The sequence below is a fragment of the Centroberyx affinis genome, unplaced genomic scaffold, assembly GCF_046629955.1.
Source record: "Centroberyx affinis isolate AG114_WGS23_722 - 3 ecotype Tasmania unplaced genomic scaffold, CSIRO-AGI_Caff_v1 ptg001103l_1, whole genome shotgun sequence".
In the NCBI taxonomy this organism is placed as follows: domain Eukaryota; kingdom Metazoa; phylum Chordata; class Actinopteri; order Beryciformes; family Berycidae; genus Centroberyx; species Centroberyx affinis.
Window position 1 is genome coordinate 546,255 of NW_027279646.1, and position 26,334 is coordinate 572,588.

At 42.2% G+C, this 26,334-nt stretch overlaps 1 protein-coding gene across 1 annotated transcript in view; it reads left to right on the forward strand.

The window, feature by feature from the left end:
- The window catches only part of agap3 (ArfGAP with GTPase domain, ankyrin repeat and PH domain 3), a gene marked incomplete at its 3' end in the record, with an annotated part of 56,796 nt that overhangs the window by 11,838 nt on the left and 18,624 nt on the right, over positions 1-26,334 (forward strand). The window contains exons 4-12 of the mRNA XM_071523684.1: positions 1,182-1,267; positions 3,354-3,495; positions 3,646-3,780; positions 6,642-6,769; positions 7,158-7,313; positions 12,430-12,513; positions 16,672-16,776; positions 18,663-18,834; positions 24,588-24,743. Coding sequence (XP_071379785.1) covers positions 1,182-1,267; positions 3,354-3,495; positions 3,646-3,780; positions 6,642-6,769; positions 7,158-7,313; positions 12,430-12,513; positions 16,672-16,776; positions 18,663-18,834; positions 24,588-24,743 — 1,164 coding nt within the window. The remainder of the gene's footprint in view (positions 1-1,181; positions 1,268-3,353; positions 3,496-3,645; positions 3,781-6,641; positions 6,770-7,157; positions 7,314-12,429; positions 12,514-16,671; positions 16,777-18,662; positions 18,835-24,587; positions 24,744-26,334) is intronic.

Genomic DNA, 26,334 nt, shown 5'->3' on the forward strand with positions numbered 1-26,334 from the left:
CATCCATTTATCTGATGCTATGAAGACCTTAGCTGACAACACCTCTGATTATGAAACACCTAGAAAATATGATAAATTTAACAGTTGTACATTTGTATCCGCCCGGACATGGGCTGTCTTCAGCATCCTTTTATTTGATGTATTTTATGCTCATTCATACACCTTTTCAAATTTGTACATGATTCAGTATTGATGAAGATTGCTTTCAGCACATTTTTGTATTCATAAGGCAATGTTTTCATTCCCAGGGACGTCTTTTGCCTCACAACTCTCTCATTTGAATGTTTTTAATCTCCGCAGGATCGCAAACCATTCAAATGATATGCAAAATCCAATTTACTGTGAGGTATTCCCATTGGTCTCTACTTTATCTGCAGCCAGCTTTGCCAGCGGCAAGGAATATGCACTTGTATTAGAAAAGAAAGGAAGGAAAAAGGGAAAAGAAACTCAAGGCTGCATAGAGGCTGAGTGCTAGCTCCACACCACTGTCCTGTGGACATGAACCACACCAGTTCTGGATAAGGATGAGGTTTTTTTTTTTTCCTCTGCTGTTATCTCCCATCCCTTCCCTTCCCTCCCTCTCTCTGTCTTAGTGTCTGTGCTAAAATTATTCTACATGTCTTAACATTTTATTGCAAATTGGAAGTAGTCCTCTTTTTGCTGCGAAAGCGAATGCAAACCAATGTTCTAACATGGCTCATGCAGTGTATTGATGGAGGCTGGTGAACATCCACCCTGAAAGTGGTTTGGGTTGGGGCTTTTCAGGACTTTGGCTTGTGGCTGTGCAGCGACAGTGGTGCTGAACAGGTCCCCTCAGCAGCTGTGCATTAGACACGCTATTTCTCGCCCACGTAATTGGCTCCAGAGAGACCTGGTTTCCCGTCAGCATATGATTGTCACAGCAACGCAGTCGGTGGGTCTAAATCGAGAAGCAGGACTTACACTCTCGCGCATATCTCTCCAAACTTTTATGAGCCACATCAAGCTGTGATTTGATATTAAATTTGGTTTGTCTAGCACATCCTCAATGTTTTTATGACTAATAATGAGTATGATGTCTGTCTGCGATCCTCCTACAATATGTCCTAATGATGATAATGTACCAGTATCTGCACCTGTACCAGTATCTCTGACCATGTAATCACCTTGGAATAAACTCTTCTAAATCCTCTCTTCCGCAGGTGGACGGTTCAAGAAAGAAATAGTAGTGGATGGACAGAGCTACCTTCTTTTGATCAGAGATGAAGGAGGGCCTCCAGAATTGCAGGTATGGACATTGATTCTAATTTAAACCAATGTTTGTTGTTGCTCTAAAGTGTTAAGATGTGCCCAGTGATGACAGTCCCAGTCATTACAGAACTTCAGGATGCAGAGAGAGATGGTAGAGACTGTGGATTTGGGCCATTATTTCACTGCTGGACTGTTTTGAACAGCGTGATGGAGCTTTATGGTTGTTCTGCCCAAAGCACTTAAGGGACAGCAACAGATCAGTGGTTAAACCCAGCCAAAGGCATTTTTTGTGGCCAGACACACAACACAGCACCTAATCATCCTATTAGTATGGATGAAACGGTGGGCCCCATATCTCATCATATGTCACACAGGTGTGCTTTGCCAAGTCATCGTCACCCGATTAGGAGAGCATGCTGTTGCTGTTGGTCGTACTATATCATGTCTTTCCAGAGGGGGTAAATGAGCAAGAGCATCCAGCCTCCTGTAATGACAGAGCAGCCATCAGACTCTCATCTTCGTTTGCACTTAAGCCATGTCTGCCAGTGTGTGTTGGTTCTTAATGTCTATCTACAGCTCCTCCTCGTCTCAAATGGACTTTAATATTGGGTGTCTATGTTTTTTACTGCTTCACTTCCCTGGACTGTCTAAAGCCAAATGGAAAAGTCTGGATTCAGAATGACATTCACTTTGTTAATTTTCCAGTATTACAGTGTGAGCAACTGGTACTTTTAGTATTTCAGTCGCTAGAAATAATCTACAGATTTTACTGTTGCTGATGATATTGAGGTGATATTGTCATTTGCATTTGATGTGTCTTGGTTGCAGATTCTAAAGTGTGACTGTGGCAATGCAAACAGGCTTGCTCATGGCAAACAGGCTTGCCCATGGCTTCATTCACTAGATTGCAAGCAGCTGGTCACATATAACCCTCAGCGTGCGCTGGCCATGCTTTTGATAAGCAACTATTGATACCTGTCCTGGCAAGGCTCTGAGTTATGCCTGCATTATGCTTGGTAAGATTAGGGAATAGAAATTACTTTGGCTCAGTTGTCAGCTGCCTGTATAATTAGCGACATAATTAAAGGCCTCCATTACATTCCCACTCACAGGAGGCTGAGCAGAGCAGTGGCTTGGAGGCTCGATTTGCGATTCATTCCCCATGGGGGTCCAGGCTAGATGTGAAAGCTGAATGAAGAAAAGGGCAATACGGGGAAATAGTTATCGCTTGATTGTCACTGTTAGCATTGCTCTGGGTTCTCCTCAGCCACTGTTACAACTGATAGTGATTATGATTTACTTGTACCGCTCAAGGGAAACCTCTCTCCCCCATTCCATTATGAACATAGATTGTGAATGTGTGTGATATGGGAAATACCAAGATTCTTGGACTGTGATAGCAGTAGATACACAAAAAACATATAAGGATTCAGTAGTAGTATTTGATCATTCATTGATATTCCCCACTAGAAACGGGCAACTTTGTCTTAAGACAAGACACTCAAAATGTTGCTGTTGCTGCACTGCCCCCTTCTGTCTGTATGTGGAACTGGAGTCACCAGTGGCCTTCAACACAAAAAAATCAGTAGTGAATTGTTTTGCATATTAATAACAAAAGATTTTAATTCAGCGAGCCATTCTGAGAGCACAAATTATTTATTAAGTTTGACTCATTTGTTGATCCATTGAAATAACACAAAACTGGCGAGATTATTAATTCAAAAGCATCATCTAGAGATGAATAAAGATTATATATTTCAGGTATTCCAAGGAAAGGGATGTTTATTTATTTATTTACTCATGTGAGCCCCCTTGAAGCTGGCCTCCTGGTTGACGTCCGTACATTTTTCATACAAGGCCCACAACGCAAAGGCTTCAAATATCAACATCTGCTCCGACAAAGAGGGGAAGGCGGAGCAAATGCTGAGTGTGTATTGCACTTTTGTCGAATCGTCCACTAGTGCCGTCAATCCAGAAAGCCAACACCTTTATGCTCCAGGTCCAAAGCAGTTTTTCTAATGCAAGCAATTCAGTCTCAAACAGCTGTGTGCATGTATGTGTTTAATCAGAAGAAAGCTTATGTGTTGCAGTGCTTCACCATGCCACCTCTGCTCTGTCCTCAGTTTGCTGCCTGGGTGGATGCGGTGGTTTTCGTCTTTAGCCTGGAGGATGAGATCAGCTTCCAGACTGTCTACAATTACTTCTTGCGCCTATCCAGCTACAGGAACACAGCTGAGGTCCCGATGGTCCTCGTTGGAACACAAGGTGTTTTGCCTACAGTTTGCTTCGTCCATAAAGAAACTGCATACTTTATATTGGAAATTGGTTTTCTCATTACAAAAATATTGGAGTAAATTTAATGATTTAGAGGCTTGTGTTCAAAGTTTCATGGTGTTTTTGACCTCTTTCTCTTAGATGCCATCAGTGCTGCCAACCCCAGAGTGATCGATGATTCACGGGCCAGAAAGTTGTCGAATGACCTGAAGCGCTCCACGTACTATGAGACCTGCTCCACCTACGGCCTGAACGTGGAGAGAGTCTTCCAGGACGGTAAGAGGGGGCCTGCGTGAAAACAGAGCAGATATCGGTTTGACAGGAGGTGTAGCTCGAACGTGAGCAGGGTTTAGAGAGTGGTTCCTTTGATTCCCGGTGTTGAATGAATGTAGCTCACTGCCTAATCATATATTCTGAGGCTGCACTGAAGGCAAAACCAGAATATACAAAGGCTGCATTTCTTCTGTCAAAGACATTTAAATTACACGAGGCTACCTGGGCGTTCCGACATCTAAACTTATCACCATTTTCCAAAGGACTACAAGATTTTTTGTCGATTTCTTGAATAAAGATTCTGTCCTAGCCAGCTTTTGAAGAGCAGCATGTTGTGAGAAAGATGTGAGCACAACTAGGATGCAAGTTTTTCACCTTCATTTTCTCAGTTTCCAACGATCCAATTTGGGCTAACTTGGGTCAGCACAGTAATTTTAACCAATTCATCAATTCAGCATCCTAAAAAACTTAAGAAGATTAACTTGAAAATCCAGGATCAACATTTTTCTCAGCAACTTTCTCACTCTTGATTGTTAAAATTGACTAGAATGGCAGCTTTGTACTGCTCAATTAGTTCAATAATTAAGAAGAAGAAAGAAATCATGTCTCTTCACCCCAAGCTTATAATTAAGTATGCAATGCTTTTCTGTGCTTGTTTGAGTTAGTGACAGCAACATTCACCACTCAACTGCCTGCGCATGGTTGAGTCACACGGGGGATGTACAGTACACAGAGATGAATACGCTGTGTGCTCAACGGCTATGATTGGCAGTGCACTTTGTGAATAGTAGAGGAAAATGAATGGGAGCACTTGATTTGATAGTACAGTGGGCATTCTAAATGAAATGAAATTAAATGTTTATATATAGTTGTCAAATTCGGCAATTAGTAATCGTGGAAATGAAAATCACGATGTATGATTACACACGATTAATGGTGGAGCCCTAAGCTAGAGACCAATTTATATTCAGCTGTATAATAGGTGAAATACCCCTTTTAATGTCTCGTAATTAAAAGGATTAAGTATCTGGAAACTCTTGAGTTTTCTCCTGAATCCACAATTGAAGTTATGAAACTGTCATTTGAAAACCAAGCTGTTTCAACTACAGTGCATTTCCCCCTAAGGGTGCAGCGCTTTTGAAAGCCTGTCATCGCTTCACAAAACTTCTGAATATGTAACACAGCGCTCACTTTGCATTTCATTGACTGTTGATGCACAGGCACGTTGTCTTCCCTCCCTGCCTTAATTGCTTCCTGAAGCCCTATTTGAAATAATTAAAAGACATGAAGGAGTGCTTGCTGTCTGGAGGACTCACTCTGTATCACTCTCGCCTTCTCTCCCTATTTGCCATGCTGCAGCAGGCAGCCGGGCGATATGGTCCCAGCTGTCAGCACAACTTGAAATCATCTCTCTCTCCCTCACTGCTAATTCAAATCACGCAGCCCTGAACAACACCTCCCTCCCTCCGCTTCACCCCACCCAGTCCCTCACTTGAGTGTGCTATGAATTAAATGATGGGTTGCACCAACTGCATGGCAAATCAGGTCTCCTCAGATGGTGACAATAGTCTCATTTGGCTAACATCACACCGTGGGGCTCAGTGAATGACAGACTAATTTTGCCAACATCATATTGTATTATTATTTTTCTTGGAAGTGGAGGCACCCTTATCTCAGGAGATCTGTATGAGCCACCATACAGTATGTTGCTTATTACCAGCTTGGAAAACAAATGGCCCATGGTGGTTTCAGTAATGTACTCATGTGGCTCTCTTTTCTTGCTGGAGTTGGATTTGCCTACTTTGTTGAGCTTAATATGTTTCATCTGATGTTAGTGTTCTGTTTATTAGGAAGCAAGAACAAAATAGGGTTTTTTTCACTTGGACTTTGCAAGATATCTATCAAGTTAGAATCGGATGTCTGGTGTGAAGAAGCTTTTCATGTATAAGACTTTTAAACATTAAAACCATATCTATACCTGTAACATAGCTGGGCTTTGCTCATATATGAAGGTAGCAACTTCCATGTTTGCAATATCTAATATGGTTCTGTTAGATAACAAGGAAATATGGGGAAATTTAGTAGATGTTTTAATAATGATATAAAGGCACTGACACAAGAAAATGGCATCACAGAATTTAGTATTACAGACATTTCCATTGACCTACAGTAGGGTTCATTCTTACCTCTGAAGTCAGGTTGAAGTGAGCCTTCCAATGATAAATGACGTTTGCGAGATTGGCCCATTCACTTACACATTAAGAGATGAGAACATAAATACCATAATCATCCATGTGTCCACAGTAGATGGTTCGCACAAGTGCTCCATGCTAACGCATACACAGTGTTGGTAATAAAAAGTTGAGGGTTTTATTATATGACCTGTAGATTCATAAGTTTGAAAAATGAAATATCATTAACTCGGTGTTAGTTATGTAGCCACGGTTTATTTTTGGAACTATTTCAGGTGAGCAACCACTGCGTAGTGATTTCTTAGTTGTGCACAGTCCCATCACCCACCACATTCACTTCCTACGCAAATAAAACGAATCACGCTCCAAGTCCTGTGGGAGAAAAGACATATCCACAGGGAAAGTAGTACCTGGTAGTTCAAAAGAGTACTATATAGTATTTTTGTATTAGTTTTTATGTAGATTTTACCAATTTTACACAAAACAGCTAGACTAAACTGCACATCATTTAAAATCTACTGGGTGTTCTCATCAGTTAAGGGGTAAGTTGACCAACAGGCCAATCTGACACAAACTGTATTCCTTTTAGAGCAAATTAATTATGTCAAGGAGAATTCAAAGAGGCTGATGTACAATCTTTTGATCCGTCCTTGTCGCTCTCTCCTCCTCCAGTTGCCCAGAAGGTTGTGGCCCTGAGGAAAAAGCAACAGCTCTCTATCGGTCCATGCAAATCTCTTCCTAATTCTCCCAGCCACTCATCAGTCCCCGCTGCATCCATCCCTTCTGTTCACATTAATCAGGTAAGACTCCGACCCTCAAAGACTAATTACTGGTAATGTATTTACTCACTGGTGATGTATTTATCTCAAAGAAATATGACCACTCTCCCACTCACTAACTTTCTGGTTGTTTCTTAGTTTTTTATAGTATTGTCCACCCTTTTATTTTAATCATTGCATCCATTGTTGGTGTATGAATATGAATAGCATGTGCCTCAGTATAGAGATTTTGTCAACATCAAATCTATCCTAAATTGACTTGCTTATTTGGCTTTTGTTTTCCCTTTTCCCTTTCTGACTCTCTCTGATTTTCATTGTGTCTCTCTCTCTCTCTCTCTCTCCCTCCCTCTCTCCCTCCCTCCCCGCCCTCTGATGTTGTCGGTTCCTCTTCATCTCTCTCCCTCCCCAGGCGGCCAACGGTGGGGGTGCATTCAGCGACTACTCCTCCTCCGTTCCCTCCACCCCCAGCATAAGTCAGCGGGAGATGCGCATTGAGACCATTGCTGCCTCCAACACACCCACGCCCATCCGCAAGCAGTCAAAGCGCCGCTCCAACATTTTCACAGTAAGTATGCGGCAGCTGATGCAAAGCAACACCCACTCACACTACTAGGAGGCATACTGCCATGCACACTTTGTCCACCAGAGGGAGACAGGTAGCTCGAAAACTCATCAAAGCCACCTCTCCTGCCTCCGATGCAGGCACAAAAGCGTCTTGGTCACACAGCACAATGGGCAAAGGAGAAAAAAAAATCTATTAGACCTCCCCCTCCCCACCCCCCAAAAAAAACAAAAAAAAACAAAACAAAAAAAAACTTTCTCTAAAAGCAAATATCAAAGCTAAGCACTGTGGAAAAAAATGTCAGCTCTTTTCATGTCCTTTCTGTTTTCTAATTGGAAGTAAATGGGTTAAGTTACTCATCTCGCTCATAGCAAACTGGGCCCTCTACTCTTGTCTAAATCTTTGGCCTCCCTCCCCCCCACCCCTCTTATTTTTACTAGATCCTTTCTTTGCAGTGACTTCCCTTTTCGGGGGAGAGAAGGCAGCGCCCCCCAACCAATGCCACTTCTCCGGCCCGGCCGCACTAAACTAAAAGAGCCTGAGCCAGCCTATGGCCTGTTTACACGCTACTAATAATGCATGCTCACACTCTCCACCACCCCAGCTCCAGATAGCCGTGCTCTAACTGCCCTCCCAGCCGCTAACCCCCCCACTCCCCCTCCCCACCCACCCCATGCCCCAGCCCTCTCCCAATTAGTGCAGTACCTCTTCTGGCCCTAATATAATCTTGACCACCAAGATTCACCACCACACCCCCTCCCCTCCTTAGGTTATATATCCCAAACCCCCCCTGTCTGCCCGCTCTCTACCCCCATGTCCTGTCGTATTTTACCCTTTGCTCTAACCAATAGCATATGTGTGCACTAACCACTCTACTTTCCTCAGCTGTCCTAAGCTTGTCTTTTACTTGTAGCCTCTGCCCTCTTCTTCTACCCAGCCTCTTACCCCTTTTCCTCCTCCTCCTCTCTGCTCCTATACCAGCCTTCTCTGCTGTTACCCCTTTCCCAACCTCTCCCTGGTACCGCTGCCCCCTGCCTCCCTCTAAAGTACCCCTATCCCCTCAACCTGTCCTCCCTCCCCTTCCTTATTCCCTCTCTGACTGCCCCCTACACCTCTACCTGTTGCCATTCCTCTCCAACCCTTATGTCCTACCTCAATCTCTCTCTCTCTCTGTTTCTTTCCCTGTCTCTCTCTCTAACTAACTCCTTCTCTAACCTTCCCCCTATCCTCCCCCCCTTCTATTTCTCCTGCCGCCTCCACCCTATCCCCAGCTGCTGTGGGAGCCGCAGGCTTGTGGCGTCCGAGCAGTGCAGGCTGTGTGCTAGCTCCCCTTGTTCTCTCCCTTCCCCCCCCTGCTAGGTAGTGACTAACCATGTCCACCAGAGAAATGAGCCTCTCCCCGTCCGCGTCATGGAGATGCCGAAGCACGCCACCTACCCAGTGTGGGTGCCGGAGTGGCAAGCCGAGCGGGAGTTTCAGCTCATGACCTTCTGAGGAGCAGCGAGTGGGAGGGAGGAGGGAGGAGGGCGGATGCGGAAGGGGAGGGTGAGGAATTAAAAGGAGGAGGAGGCGGAGGAGGAGGAGGAGGAGGAGGAGGAAGGGGCGGAGGGTTCACGGGGTGATGTCAGCATTTCTCCAGTGACACTTGAAGAGTACGATGGAGAGGAAGACTTGCAATGCCGACTTTTTTTTGCCATTTTACGAAACAACAGACAAGACAAAATAGCTCATCAAACCCAATAACGTCAAGGCTGTCCCTTCCCTCGCTTTGTCCGGTCTTTAAAAAAAAAAGAATTCATTTCTATGTAAAAATACAAGTTCTCTAAAAGTCCTGCTAGTCACTGATAGTTGGCAGGTCACCATTCGAAAAACCTGTCATATTTTCTAGCCACACTCTTGTAAGTAGTACATTTTTATGTTGTTTTTTGGGAGTGTCAAGAGAAGTACTCAAAGAAGGAAAATATGCCTTAATGTCATCATTAGACAAACTTTGACAGATTACTTCAAAAGGATCAATATCAGACTCACTTTAATCATTACATACTAGGTATTTCATTCTAATATTACAGATAGAAAACATACAGAAGGAATTATTAACACTGCAGGTGGTGTTTGGATATTAAAAGTAATATTTGTCATATTGTTGTTACAATGGCACTGGCATTGGGACTCTTGAAATCTAGAAAAAAATCCGCTGTAATGCAGTTTATTGAGTTATCAGTGTTGGAGAATAAAAATCAAATCACTTTTGATTTCAGATTATTGGCCCAACTTTTTGGCTACAATCACATCAGACATAAGAATAATTTAACACCGAGTGCAGTTTCTTTGAAAAGCACCTTGAATTAGTTAAGTAATAGGTGAATCTGTCTTAATAATGCAGTAGTTGGGTAATTTCTTTAAAAAGTAAGTAAATAAAACTCAAAGCTTTACTACGAAAGACGTTGGTTTATCACTCCGTCTTTTCACCGCCTATCACCAATCAATTTCACCAGTCACAATCATCTCAAGCCAGTTTCTACCATACCTACCCTTGGCCACTAGGTGTCAGCACACTACACATTATTCTTTCCTAGTGCTTCCATGGTCAAGTAACTGTAACAATAGGTTTTGTAATCTGTCTGAGGTTTCCTGAGGTCTTCAGGCTGTCTGTCCCTTTTTGTGTTGAAAAGCACACTCTTGAGGAATTTAGATGAACATTTTGGCATTTTTTTATACTTCATTTCATCCCACCTTTTCATACTCATTAAACCCATTTATTATTGTCTGGCATTTTCCATTTCATATTTATAGTCCCTTGAGTTGTTACTGGATCTCCACATATGAAACAAAACAAACATAAGCAAAACAAAAAAATAACCATCTGAAATGTTTTTCAATATTTGCAGATTTGTGCTTCTGTTTCCAACCTTTCTTCAACAAAAAGGGCTTTCCAACTCCTTCCGAATTAGAAGAGCATGATGGTTAAAAAAAAAGAGTCCCCCTGCTTTGCCAATCCTGATAGAAAGGAGATTATTGATTGCGGACTTACAGTTTGTTGCTGCTTTACCCTTAGTGCTTTACTGCATTCAGGGTAATGCATAGAACTTGCACTATACGGAAACCATAGGACTTTGCGTCTAACGCAACCTAAAGTTGAGTCCTTTTTTCAAGTTGTCTGTGTGGGCTCAAAGTAGACTGTCAAATACTCCGAAGTGAGACAGACTGTAGGGACTCTTCTGGAAATGCCCCGTCCACGCTGCCCCCCCACCCCCACCCCCACCCCCCCCCCCCCCACCCCGTTCAAACATCCCATACAAACACTCTGTACAGTCAAGTCACTCTTGGAACTGTTATCCAGCCACCCAAAGGACAAACCCCTTCCTTACATGACATCACACTGCCTTTTGCCATAAATGAGGACTCAAGGACTAGAGGTGCCAAGTACACTCAGTTGTTTTTTCTTTTTTTTTCCCTTTTAGATGCATTCATTTGATCAGTTTTTATTTTATATTCCTATTTGTTTTCCAGGGAAAGTATTGAATGGAATTGAAAATGTGGTATATATGTGATATCTGAGAGGTATTTTAGATGGAGTAATTTTGGATAGTTTTATGAAGGCCTTCATAAAAATCAGAGTAGTGTGTCAGGGTGTTGAGGTATTACACAGAGATTATATGAGAGTTACTATCAAAAATGAAACTGGGTTGCACCGACTTGTATGAATGTAGTTGCGCTTAATTTTTGTTTCCTTTTTAATTTTGAGTTATTTATTTTTCCACATTCCATTGTTTATATTTATTCATTTATTTATTTGATATATTTATTTATTTTCATTTTTTCAGTTTAGGTTTGGTACAGAGATTATGAACTATTGCATAATCGGTTTTCTATCATGAACGGATTGACAAAATATAGACTGCTGTATATCTTGTATTGTATTTTATTTACAATGGTACTCTATAAAAAGTATATTACATACATATAAGAAATATATGAAATAATGCCTTTATTGTCCATCCTATATTTTGTGGGAACTGCAATGTTTGGCTCAATCTGTTGAATATTTTGAAGTGAATCTGTGACTTGCTTTGTATGGTGTCTGTATAGAAGCTAAAAAAAATCATCATAAAAAAAAATAAAATGTTGGAAAAAATATAAACCAGAGTTGGTTTACTTGAACTCAGCCTCTACCTCTCTCCATTGGTGATTGGACACTTCTCATGTTCTGAATGAGACCATAAACACTCATGTCTGTCCCTGCCTGTACCTCATCGACTTATTTGTGTTGGGGTGGGAGGAACGTTTATTTTCAAATGATGTATCCCATGTAATGATTTGTTTACAGCCTGACAGTTCTCTCCACAGGCACGGAAAGAAACTTGAAATATGTTTTTGCATTTCAACTTGTTGCGTTGCTATTGTGGCCTTCCTAACCCTAACACTTCAAATGGTTGAACTGCATGTCTGATGTCTGCTGTCATTCTATAATGTCCCACTAGGTTTTACAGGTCAAAGGTCGACGGAGACTGCGTGTACTGAAGTCTCCTGTCTAATAACCGTTTTCCCCTCTCTCCCTCTAACCTGTTAACTTCTATTTACTGTGCAACAAAAGTCTTTGTCAATACATCTATGCAAAAGGCTGAACCTTCACTGGGTATAGCAGGTGGTCTGCAGGTCCACTAAAGGCCCTCTCTGGGTCTGAAACAGAGGGAAGGATCTCCCAATGGGTTTCAGGGCTGAGTCATGACTCAATGTGTGGTCGTCTTTGGTCTCCTCTGTGTTGAGATGGTCTTCTGTGTCTAGTGTGGTCTTGGTTTGGTCTATTATTTTATTTTTTATTTTTATTTTTTATACTTGCACGTCAGTGTTACTGCTGTTTGTTCCGCTGGTCTGCTTGTCTGTTGATTTCAAGCTTCTTTTTGAGACTTTTATTTTGCAATGTCGAGTCTCTCACAATACTGCAAGCACTCAAACACGAGCACTCACCCCCCCGACCCCCATTTTCACACGTTAAACACGCACGCACTCACACAAACACACACACACACACACACACACACCTTACTCCCCACTCCCACTCTGCTGCTGCATTAATGTCTCGCTTCACTTACTGACTGACTCTCTTGTTTTCTTGCAGTCACGGAAAGCCAGTGAACAAGCAAAGAGCGTTGACAGTAAAACAGACAGCATAGGCAGTGGAAGGGCCATACCTATCAAACAGGTGAGCGTTTTTCATAATCTCTTATCTACACCACTCATAGCTGGGTAAGTATAATGCCTTTTCTGTGTCGGTAGATTTACATTATCTGTTCATCACTGATATTGAGTATTTATGATTTGATCTCGGTGGTTAGGCTGTTTATTCAGGCTGTTGGGCGAAGTCATGCGTTGCTGTGACCACTAGATGGCGACATGATACAACATTACAAATTATTTCAACTGCTGTGCAGGCTGGGAGAAGGCTGGGAGGTTTGAGAATTGCCTGTTTGTATAAATCACACACTTAAATAAAAATCGTTTTTTATACATTAATATAATAATGGATGGTGGCCCATGGAGAAATGTTTGTTAAAATTGCTCATGTTTGTATGTGGTAATACTGTATATTACCATGAAACTTCATTCATGTATATTCCTATAATCAAACTTGACAGTCATAATTGGCTGAAGAATGCAATAGGTATTGTTTTCTTTGCCCTCTCAATTAAGAGTATCTGCTTTTTGAGATGGTATTATGCGCTGTACATGTTTTGTCTTGTGCGCATATTTGGGATTCAATGATAGCAACAAATTACCAGTGTTGTTTTACCGTTTCAAATTGAATATCTGAATGAACCCTATCTCTCCCTATATAATTCTACATAAAATATACATTCTGCGAACCTTTAACACTTAGAATAATGTTTTTTTTCTACTTTACAATAGTTTTTTTTTTTTCCTGTCTCAAAGAATTGTTGCCAGCATTCTCTCCGTTTCTTTCAAGGTAATACAGAGCAGTGAATTACAGATGTGAGTGAGGGCCATTTCTAAAGGTCTAACTATAACCAAAGGAGAAGTAATTGACACATTGATTACTATTCACTCGTGATTATGTGAGGGCTTTCAAAATGGGTCACCATCCTTATATTATCCTCTTTACCTGCAAATCACAGGAATGGTCAGAGATAATGTCCCTTTTGAAAATGTTGAGCCAGGCCTTCTCATTCCCTGCTTTTTGAGGAAAATTGCCAAGGCTTTGGCCAACTGAATTAATGGCTGGAGGTTGGGCGAGGCTTCTAAGCCCCTTCAATCAATCAGCAAATATCGCTTGAATTGAGGGAACCGCAATTTAACATCTATCTATCAATGTATCTGTCTATGATGTCAGACATTTATGTGATAGATACAAACATAACATGGTGTAAACAATTAAAATAAAATAAGTGAATGGATAGATGAAAGACTGAATGTTAAATTTTGGTTCCTTCAAAGTTATATGTGCTGGATTTTTGCTTATACATCAAAAGCGATATTTGCTATTGCTGGAGGGAGTTTACATTAGGGTTATATTTGTGCACAGGAACTCTTAAAAACACTCCCAAAAAGCAAGATCCACAAGTAAAAACCTATGCAAGTCATTCCTCAAACAAGGGATTTTCATTTGATCTCAGTAAAGCGTTTGGTTTTCTGTGAAGATCAGTGAAGCTCCCTGCAGTAGCTGGCAGGTCTGAAGGTTTCAGGCTCAGCCAGGTGAGCAGCAGGTCGGTCTGCAGCGATCAGAAAGAATCCCCCCTCTAAGCAATCTTTACAGTAAACTCTCCCATTCTTATCCAACAGATTATAGGGAACTGCCCTCTAAAGTCAGGGGGCCCGTTTTCCCCGGGTATCATAGCAACTTTTGACAATAAGATAAGACCAACAGCCATTCCTCTTTATCCACAAAGGTTTTTGGCTAGAGGTGGGAGGGTATATGGGGTGGTGGGGAGGGGTGGTAGTGTGACTAGCTGATCTCCAGGCCAGTCAAATGCACAATCAAGAAGATCAAAGTGTCAATGTGAGCTTAATTACCACTCCAGCCCCTCCACCACCCTCCACCTCACCACCACATTGGGGCAAATTACACACTGCATGTCCCCCTCCCTACTCCCACCCCCTCCCATCTATAAAAATAGTAACAATGCACTCATTGCTGAGGAGCTGCCAACAGTGGGCTTTTCTTCTTGCGGTCCACTCCCCCCCCACCCCCCCACCTTTTTTTTCTGCTCCCTGGTCGGTCACAAAGGGCCGGCCTATCACTCAGCCACAGTGGCAGGATGCAGCTTTTCTCCTAGTACTGTGACAATAGAAGGGAAAGACACTATCTCCTCTGTGTAGATATGGCAATTGCCTGGACGCAGAGCGCGTCTGACGATCGGCCTGTTTCCTTATGTCACACAGGCTGAACATGGTGCTCTCTTTGTGTGTGTGTGTGTGTGATTGAGACAGAGGGCTCTACTCATATTGCCTTTTGATTCGTTAACTGTCAAACTATCATGGGCAAAGTATCATATCAAGAGCACACCGCTCGATCCAACATGGCAACCCATAAAACAATTATGATAAATTATCTCAAATCATTGTGTAGGGTTCTAATTACTGAAAAGTGACACAGTTTATGGAAAATGTATTGCAGCCGTAATAGGCCGACATTCAAATAAAACAAGTGAAAAATTAGTCTGCATGTCTAAAGATTTTCACATTATTGTCTTAGTATATTTATTGATCTGCTTCAAAGCACTGATAAATTTATGAAGCCCCACACTGATTGCATGTATAGATTTGTGTATGCTTCAATAAGGCCACAAGATGAGCAACATATTTGCTTGTAAAACATGCATTATAAAGTCGCCAGAGGCCTTGTAACCGGATCATTTGCTTTGTATGATTAGAAAGCCATTAAAATGTGTCTACAGTTCTTTTATTGACCAAATTGTGAACAGAATGGACAGACGGCAACAATCGATTGAAGAACATCATTTTTTTAAAGCGTTTCTTCCAGAAAAATCACTAAAAGTATCAATATTTGAAAAATAATTAACTATGGCTTTCTGAGATTAAAAACAAATTTAAAATCTAGCTCTATAATTGCATGCCTTATAACAGTCATTCTATCATAATGCTCAACAAGTTGTATGTCATTTGTTCAATATCTTTAAAATCATTAGTTGAGAAGCTTCAGCAACAAGTAGTTAGAAAATATCTGTTTAACATATTCTCAACAGAATATTAGTTTTGATATGGAAAAATAAAGAATAGTATTTTAGAATAAGATAACAGTCAGAAAATATTATTCTATACTCCTGAACCTTCATGAAGGTATATGTTTGAGTGATGATTATAGTCCTGTTCCAGTGGGGATGGACAGGCAGGTGTATGATATAAAGAAGCCCATACTCTGGGTCCCAGCATGCGGCCAAGAGTCAGGAGTCGGCTCCCCAGATGAAGCAGGGTTAGGATTAGGATGATTGTCGGCAAACAGCCTGGTGCCCAGGTCACCGAGGGTCAGCTCTTCCTGATGTGTTAATCAGGATTAAAGCCCCGCAGGATGGGCCTGGCTAGCAAAACAGTGCCCCTCGACCCCCCCTGTTAGCACACATACACACACACTGGCCCTGGCTGCAAAAGCACAAACATTCCCCCTGCTTAATCCCCTAATTAAGCGGGCCCCTCCTCAGTCCTTAACCCCAGAGAGCCTCCTGGCCCTGGCACTCAGCGTTTGGTCACCTCCAGCAGAGGAACTGCATTGTTTACCGGTGGATTTACTCAGCAGATAAGGAAACCATCTGAGGCCCTAAAAGGCCCCAGAAGATAAAGTGGAATAGAAAGAGAGCAGAGTGAGCTTTGAAGAGGGGAGATCACACTCCCTAATCCCAGGATAGAAAGGTCTTCCAGAGTTCGGCATGTTATGTGTATGAATGCAGGGAGGAGGTCTGGCAAATTGGATTGTCTCTCTTTCTCAATGGACACTGTTTCATAGGAACCTGGCCGACTATGAATGTTCAAGTGGTCACCATACAAAAACTACCACATTTTAGCCTGTGAGCCATCAAATTGTAACACAAAATGAAGGGTGAGGGGCTAGAATTAGGAATGATTATTGTATTATTGCATTTCTCTCATTGCCAGATAGAGTGTTATCTATATTGCTAGTTAATGTTTGTACTTGCTCCGTAATTGCCACTTTGTTTGCTTTGTGAAATACTATCACGAAGCAAATACTAGATGTAACAAACATAATAAATCTGTAATAATTATTATAATAATGTTATTTTGTAGTATTTAACAATAATAATGGCCTATATCATCCACTATGTTGGTTTGAAAAGAGGAAATGCTGACCATGATGCTTTATCTCTTGCAGGGAATCCTTCTGAAGCGAAGTGGCAAATCCCTCAACAAGGAGTGGAAAAAGAAATATGTCACACTGTGTGATAATGGCGTCCTCACTTACCACCCCAGTTTACATGTGAGTCTCCCCCTGCTTCTTTTCCATTCGGCTCTATGTATTTGTTATACCACTGTTTGTACTCTAGGGTGCCAGAGGTTTTAAAATAGGACTTTTTCAACCACTGAGCATGATTCTCTTGACGCAATTACACTTGCCACCGCTGCTGTATCGAACTGGAATGCAGCCATATAGGTTTGTGATTTCCCAGCGACAGAGTTACAGAGCATTATCCCTGTATATAATGGCTATGTTAGTCAAGTCTGTGACTATAGCGATGGGATGAAGGGACGGGGTGTCCTAGTGGTCATCTCTGCCCCCCCCTGCAGTGCCCATCCCGGGCGCTGGCTAATGGAGACATGGCTGTGCTGCTGCGTGCCCGCCGTGCCCAGACACCACGCTGGCTTGTATTTATAATGGTTCTCACCGCATGGCAGCAGAGCCTGACCAGCCTCCCACATCCATCTTTGTCAGAATCCCGCTGGGCCGCTAATACCTCTTAAACACTCGGCTGGCTGGCAGCAGACAGCTCAGGAGCCCGGCACCACACACAGAAATGCCCTGCCCGTCTCTCTCCGATTCCCTGTAATCCCCCCCATCACTCTCACTCATTCCTCCTGTCCACCTTTTAGCTTATGGGTCTAGTCTACGTTCGGAAAGTTTAGTTAATTTGGCAAGTTAAAATGTAAGATGCTCAAAATATTTTATAAACTACTTAAGCGTCATCCTTATTTCTAATGACACAGCTCAAACTTTGACACAGAGCACAACCCCAACATTTATGGATGTGATCCTGGTGTGTGGCCTTGTTGTATTGACAGTGCGTTAGCGGTATAATTTACAAGCAGTTATTAGCAGTGCAGTGTAGCGCTACAGTAATGTATGTAATTGACTGAACAGGCTATCTCGATCATTACAGCTATTACAGGTCATCGGCGCACTCTATGAATCTATGAATCTGTTGACTTACTGAGGGAGGTGAAATAGGAGAGACAGTTACATTAGTACCGTAGCAGCTCAAACCCATTCTGAGCAGTGGAGCAGAGAAAGAGTAGAAGAAAGGAAGGGAGAAGGGAAAGATAAAGAGAGAGTGAGAGGAGGGAGAAAAGGAGAGAGAGAGAGAGAAAGAGAGAGAGGGAGGGAGACAGAGAGTGGAAGAGGGGAACCTTTAATTTCGCAGTCAGCCAAGCCATCCACACAATCACCTTCTGTTAATTCTATCTGCTACATCAATTAAATTGTTTGTAGAAACTAATTGAATGTGGCTTAATCACACATCTTAATAGCTTTGCACGCTTCGATCTGGCTGTTAATTCCAGCAATAAAATGAAATGAGAGCGCTCACTGGGTAATTAGCGAGGAGGCTTGGGAAAGAAATGAGTGCTTTATGACACGGTAATAAAGCAGAGGAGCCGGTGGGGGGACGGCAAAGGCCGAGCTCGCCTCTATCTGGGTCTTTTTCTGCTGAGCCCAATGATTTTCACCTTGGCTTCCCACATTTGGGGCGGGAGTCGCTTTAAACCAAATCAAATGGCCAAATTGAAAGAGAATGAGACTGTTTGCATTCATTAAGCCTAACATCTCTCTATTTGGAGAGATGGTGTGGGCACAGGTGATGTATAATGGGTGCTACAATCATTTTCCACTATCACGCACCCTCCATGTACTTAGTGGAGATGGCCTGAGATGGGTTGTGACTAATGGGGATGGAAATTGAATAGTGTTTTAATTTGTTTGTTCTTCCATAATTCCCAGATTCTTGTTGGTCTGCTTTGTGTATAATCAATTGCCTGAAACCCACAAAATATCTGGAAATATTTGGAATCTCACTTGTGTGGGCTGTAAACTGTTCACTGTGTACTGCTTGCCATGTTATAAAATGTATTTTTTTGTTTGATTCACTTCAGGACTACATGCAGAACGTGCATGGGAAAGAGATCGACTTGCTGAGGACAACAGTCAAGGTCCCGGGGAAGCGGCCGCCCAGAGCGGTGGCCACCGTTGCCCCCACTGCTAGTCCCAAAACCAACGGGCTTACCAAGGACCGCAGCACCTTGCAGCTGGGCATAGGAAACACAGGTAAGAGTCCCCGCCTCATTATAATACTGAAAGCCAGGTCTAGACCTAGCTTTGGTACTTTTCAATTTCAAGATATTTCTTTTATACTTTCTAACCCTTCCTGCAAACATAGTTTACCAAGTTATTCTTCCTGAAGGCCATAGGTAGTAGTAGTAGTAGTAGTAGTAGTAGTAGTAGTAGTAAAAGTAATAATAATGTTTATTTATTTATTGAAACACTGGAAAAGATGGCAGGTAAATAGGCATGTCACATATGTTTAATGAACTACCCTAAAGAATAAACAATTAGCAGGTACGATATTTAATGGTTGAGCAATGTAGATTTTATTACTGTATTCACTTTGTACCTCCTTAGTTTGTGATTAATCATAAAAATGGGTCCCAACAGGTTAATTATCTACTTTCCATATATTTCATTAATGCAAATTAGCTGCCACATAGTATACACAATGATGACTTAATGAGCGCTTATGAGAAATCTATTAGTTCCCTAAATTACTAAACGGGGAATTTAGAAATGGCACTGTGTTTAAATATCCCCATGTAAATAACGCCCATGTTTAAGGAAATTATATCATAAAAAATCTTTGTTTATCCTGGCCTATTATACAATGATAACACTGACCTAATTATTTTTCATAATCCAAGGTAGTATGGTTACAGTCACAAAGACCAGTTTGATCTTCATCATACTGCCAGGGTTTTCCACCTTCCAGGCTTAAAAATAGAGCGATCCACCCAGTGAACGGTGCCACTGGAGGCTGGAGAGAGTTGGTCTGGCAGGCTTACAGAGGCGAAGCCGGTGATTGGATTTAGGGGTTAAGATTAAGAGTAATTAATACTAATTAGCAAAGCGATCCCCGGAGGGAGGCGGGGTCCTTCATTGGCTGTGAAACAGGCACAGTGTTTCCATCACTCAGGCTAAAGCTAATTGGTTGAGAGTGGGTACACTGCCAAAGACAGGTCAGCAGGGACCGGTAGCACTGTCCAGGCAAGTCACTGTCAGACCTGGCCAAGGTGCTACCACCAGGACCACCACTGAATGTGTTAATCAGTCAAAAGCAGAGAAGATGTAGGAGTTTACAGAGCAAAGGACATAGGATGGAGGTTGTTCCAACCCACAAACGATTAACCTTGAATGGTAGGTAGAGGGGAGTCATCAGGGCAGACAAAGACCTGCTACCATCGGGCCTGAAAAACAGGCCAGACCAGGTTTTGGGAAAACAACACCAAATAGAGTCCTGTTGTCTCTTTTAGTATGAATTCTCTTTCTTTTAACACCCATTTAACTGTGTTTGCACGGAGGTTGTTGTATCCTGCTGATGTGGGATAGACTCTTCAACGACAAATTCCCGAAGATTTTCAGTTTCCATCCATTTGCGCATCAGGGAACAATGTGAGGGAGATTTGCGTTAATCTCCACTTAGGAAAAGAAAGGTTACAAATCACATCAGGTCTCTCTCCGGGTGGAGGACCCTCTTCTGATTATGCGATCGGGATTTTGATTTCATTAGACATGCAATTGATGAAGGGAACAAAGGGGTAATTTTTCATTCATGGCGTCCGAATCACAAGCCTTGTCTTTGCCTTTGGTAATTCATTCATTCCTTAGATCTAAAGACCTTTATAATCACTGGGAGAAGAGGGATAGCGAGGGAGAGAAAGAGGGGCGGGGGGGGGGCTGGGGGGATGGGGAAGATGAGAAGATGAAGAGGAGAGGTTTAGAAGACAGAGAGTAAATGAGAGAACGCATGCGCTCACGAGTTTGCCGAGCGGCCAGGTTTAATTCCTTTGCTGGGTGCTGAGCGGAACCATTTTAAATATGATCCCCCCTGTTAACACGCATCCCGTCGTGTCACCAGCGACAGATACATTGTATCAAAGTATTAATGGGCCCAGTCACTTTTAATCAATCCTGCGGGTGAGAGAGATACATGTGGGAGAGGTGGAGATGGCAGGGAAGGGAAGTGTTTAGCTCATTTATTCTCCACTCTGCACCGCGGTCTTTCTCCGGCTGTAAGCTACAGTGCAGTATAACCAGTAGCCACATACTGACTGACTACCTGCCTCTGTCACTGCCCACATCAGAGTCTGTCGTTGGGCAACACTGGAGGGGACTGGCCCCTAGTAAGGCCTAAAGAGGAATAGTTTGTGTATCTGCAGAGGCGTAAGTGACAGTGTGTGTATCAGGATCTTATGCTTTATGCTTATGTCTGTAGAAATCCCTGTTTCTGTCTTCTGTTTTGGAGGAAATCAAATCAAAGTTTATTAACAGTACAGCACAGCAGCAGTTGTTAGCTGCCAATGAAATGCTTAGTATGCAATTCCTCTCAGCATTGTAAACGAAATCAAAAAGGTAAAACAGAGATTAAAGAATCAAAAGAATACAATAAAGTAGTGCAAAAAAGTGACATAATAAAACTAGAAGAATATGTAAATAAAATAGGGTGGGATTGCTACATACAAGGGTTAAAGTAAATATAATAGAGTGGGTTTGCTGCATACAATGTGTAAAATTGGATAATACACATGAGTGACTGGTGTGGGGACTGGCAACAGTAGCAGGGGTGGAGGGGCGTTGGTCGTGATGATGGCGGTGGATTACACAGCCGCAGATGATGTGCTGCTTGGCCCACATTAGCATGAATGCTTCATTATCCCACTACTTGTACATAATGGCAACAACTCCACGGAGGGGTCAGGCCTCGTCACGGCTCATCAGCCTACTGACGGCCCGGCCTAAAGAGAAATGAGAAGCAAGGCAGCGCTGCTCCCCGCTAATCCATCGCCTCTACTTAACACCCCAGCCCTAGATGGCCCAGAGAATACACTATGGCTTCGGGTATCTCTTTATACACGCATCTGTACAGGCACTGAGAAATATTAATTACGGTGGTTTGTACTATTTCAACTTTTCTGTTATTATAATTTAGAAAAAAGAATGTTTGCATACCTAAAAGTCTTTGAGTGACAGGTGCGTAGGACAAAAAACGAAAAGATAGATACTGAGAGAGATATAATCCACACGCTGTCTACACTTGTATAATACTTTATTGCGATGTTTTGTCATCAGACCTTCATCAGGCAAAATAAAGTATTATGCAAATATAGGCAGTGTGCGGGATTATATCTCATTTTCTGTTATTATTCTTAATAAGGAAAGTAACACCTTGATTTTAGTACAACAAGACTTTCCTGTTTGCTAAAATGCTAAAAATCTAGATGTCTGGCAATTCCACTGTAAATTGCCTGGACCATTGTTGAATTTCCATAGCAGAAATGGAGATGAATTTTTATCTCGTCAAACATTTGTGATACATTTTGTCGACAGAGAATGGATGTGGAGAAACGGGGCCTCTGGCAATTCAGGTTTGGTGAATTCACCAAATGTCCTACATTCTGCACAGGACAGGGTGAAAATGAACACGGTGATGTGATGCTCTGTGTCTTGGGCAGAGGGACTTTTTTGAAACATCACATCATGTTTTTGATGCACAGAAATGTTAATACTTTGAGGTTCCCTATGCAAAAATATTGCACAGAGTAAAGATTCGTACTTGGTTTAATTGTTATTCTAATACGTGTGTATATCTGCATTTGAACCTTGGTCCTTGTCACACTGTTACCCTTAGCATCACTAAAATTGGCAACATTGAATATTGCATCTGATCTTTTGGCCTGTTGGTCAAGTTTGTCACTCAGTCCGTAAACTGCTGCTGCTGTAGCAGTAAAACGCCTGTCTGTGGCTGTGTAGTACAGTGCTCTTTTAATGCCACAAGCTGATTATTTCTCCACTGTAATTACATTATCCTCCCCTTTATGCAGGAGTGGTCTCTGGGGACTAATGGATACAGCCATGTATAATTCATTAATCATTAGCATCCAATTTGACAATTAGACATGATTGTTGAATTTTAAATATCAATCGAAGTTGCCTTGTAGTTATCTAACAGTTTTTTTTCTAACAGAGTCAAACTTCATTTTTAGTCAATGAAGAAATGTACTTTTACTTTGATAGTACAAATAATACAAAATTTGCTAGAATTACCTCAAAACAATTAGTTGCTGGACATTCTATAATACACTCTCATGACTGCTATAATTTATGAATCCTCAGATGAAACGTTAACCTGTGCAACACTTTGGTGTCTGTGCTAGAAACAGTGATCCAGTTCTGCAGTATGTCATAAAAATCATTTTACAAATACTCAGAACAGAGTACAATTCAGTAGTAATAAAATCGCTTTCAGAAGCCTTTTTTTTTTCAGAAGTCGTGAGCTCTTCTTGCTGTATCATTCATCTGTCACTTTTTCGAAAACAAAGTTTCACATTTTCTTTTCAATAGCCCTACTTCTCCTCTCTCTCTCTCTCCCCCTCCTTCTCTGCTCTGATTTGAGCATGCTAATTTAGTCAGCGCTCCTCAGCATGATTCCCTCGCTCTCTCTCCCATTCTTGCTGCGATCCTGCTCCCTCCCCTCTGGGACCTGAAGATTAATATTCCTGGGCCCAACAAGATAATTACTGATACTAATTAGACATGATTATGTGAATTTGATACACTTATTACTCTGGATAATGAGTAGGACATATTATCCTAACAAGCACCCGTGCCGCTTAGTTTACTTTACACACGACACACACGCTATATTTTCTGTTATTGTCACCTCAATCAGAAACTGATATTCTCTCGTAATTATTGAATAAAAGGCCTTGATGTGTCATACCTGTGAGATGTAAAGGCATAGTTAAGAAAATCAGAGAATCTCTGGATGTTTAACCTTTCAGTGTCAAAACAGTATTTGCTGTGAGAATAACATATAGTTATCACTTATATAATGTGAAATGTAGTTTAATATCTTGGATGACATACAGAGATAGTTACTGTGAACTGTTAAGTTATAGATACTGCAGAGCGCTGTAAAAAAAAAAAATTTTTGCTTTCAAAAAATAAAGTATTTTTTTTTGTAGCCTATCCATCTTTTCTTATAGATCATGCAAAATAAAACACATTTCTTATACAATTCTTAATAGTGCAACATTATCTTTAATTCAGAATTAGAGCTATGTTTTGCTGTTGAATTTATGTTGCTTATGTTGTTTATCTTACAGGATTGGAAAAAAAGCTATTTTATGACATGAAATATTTAAATTTAATTCAATCCATTTTCAAACTTTGGCAGTTAAATCCGACTCCACTCACTTGACTGGAAGTGTATCGATGAGTTTTTGGAGTAGTTAGTTGTAGCTGTTGTAGAGTGTTCGACTGCTAGGGAACAGGAGGGAAGGACCCCACATGGTGCAGCCTAGCCCATGAATTAGTAAAGAGAGCCAGGCGTCCGTGGCTCGCCTGATTGGAAGTTAGGGAGAGAACGCCTGCTGACGCCAGTGGAGATGGATGTGGCAGTCAGAGGGATGAGGCGAGATAATTAGCGTTCAGAGTGTATCTTGTTAATTAAGGGCTAATTAGAGGCAGAGGCGGAGGGAAAGGGGTTTTGTGTGTGTGTGTGTCTGTGTGAGGGGGGGGGAGTGGAGGGGTGACAGTGAGATGTGCACAAATATGGTGGCAGCAGTGTTGCACTGCTATAGAAACTACCAAAAACAGTAAACTCAATTACATCATTAGCACTTCTTTATATACCTAAAGGAAACTACACCAGTCCTTCAGCTAAGTCTGGAATTTAAATGGCTGTAAAGAACATAAGAAATTAGGATGCATTTGTTTATTTCATAGTCTGTCTGTCACTTGTTTTGCAGGCGCTCCTCACTCTAACAGCAGCACGTCCCTCCAGTCGGGCGGCTCGGTGTTCGGCGGCGGCGGCAAAGACGGCATGCACCAACGCTCCTTCTCCGTGTCCAGCGCTGACCAATGGAATGAAGCCGTCATCAACACCAGCGCAAGCAGCGGAGCCCGTAAGACCTCCAGCCTCACCTGCTATACTCTCCTCCCCTTTATCTCTCTCTCTCTCTCTCTCTCTCTCTCTCCCTCTCTCCCTCTCTCCATATTCCGCACTTAATCTCTCCTTCCATCTTCACCGTTCCCTTCCTTTTCTGTGATCTCTGCACACCTCCATTCTCACGCACAGTGGATGCTGCTCGGCGTAATAGAAATGGATGTAACATTACCCCCGAGGACATAGAGTGCAGTGAATAAGACACACCGAAGGGATCCGATCTAGAGGCTGTAGTTCGATGCAGATGCCGTTTCCCCCGGTTTTCCGAGACCGGGCGGAACAATGCTCATTTTCATAATTAGGTGATCAGGGGCCGTGATCGCTGTGACCTTTTTGGCTGCTGTACTCTGATAGAAGGAGCGAGGAGGGTGTTCAGAGGGAAGGTTTTTTTTTTTTTTTGCCATCCACGCACCTCCACATTACATTGCGCCTTGTCAGTATACTTGAGTGAAGTAAAATAATACGTTCACCATGCATGTCTGCCCCACCATCCTGTCTTTACCTTCCATCTTACTCTCTCTCTCTCTCTCTCTCATCTCTCTCTCTCTCTCTCTCTCTCTCTCTCTCTCTCTCTCTCTCTCTGCCCCCCTCTCGCTCTCTCTGTTTTTCTCTCTTTTCTTCCGAAGAGGAAAATGAATGTTTTCAGGGGTACCATTCATCACCAGTTATTTCCCTCTCTTTGTGGTTGGCAGTAAAAAAGCACTTAAATGCACATCAACAGAATAACAGTCATTTCCATGCATGTTTGCACTCTGGTAGTTCTCATTAGCACGGCGGCGGCTCCCCCCCTCCCCATGGGCTCCCAGGGGCCCCGGCAGTTTAAAGAGCGCACTTTACGAGCACTGCTGGAGTCCAACCGCACGGCCCTTGTGGTTCCGCAGACAAGCCTGTCTCTCATTTGGAGCTGCCAAACGATCAATTCTGCCTGGACGCAGGCACTTCCATCACCCCCTACCCCTGTCTCCCATCAGCAGCATGCCCAAAGCAGAATTACTTAGATTCGTGGGGTCCTCAAATAAATGAGCGTGTGAGTGTGTGTTGTGTGTGTGTGTGTGTGTTGTGTGTGTATGCGTCCTCGCACACATAATTTTTTTGTGTAGCTGTTTGTATGTGAGTTTTCCATGGAGCGTGTTTGCGTCTGTATTTCAATGTGTGTGTGGGAGAAAAAGGCTTCATACTGGATGTTTGTGAGTGTGTGTTTGGTGGCAGATCTGCGCAGGACAAATAGGAATTCCTAAACCTTGTGCTGCCACCCTCAACTGGAAATGAGCGGCCTAGAATTTCCCATTTTCATGTTTGGTAAACTGAGAAGCCCTCAATATTAACATAGCTCATTAACCAGCATCCAGTCTTCAACTAAATCAGATCCACAATTTGCTCCATTATTTTATTTTCTTAAATTATTTTCATGCTACTCTTAAGGTAACCACAAATGAGCTTGAATGAGGCAAATGAGCTGAAAATAATATTAGAAACATTGCTTCAAATGATAGATATGTTGCTCGTCCTTGGAAAGGAGTGTCTCTGTAATCAGTGCATAGTCAAACAAT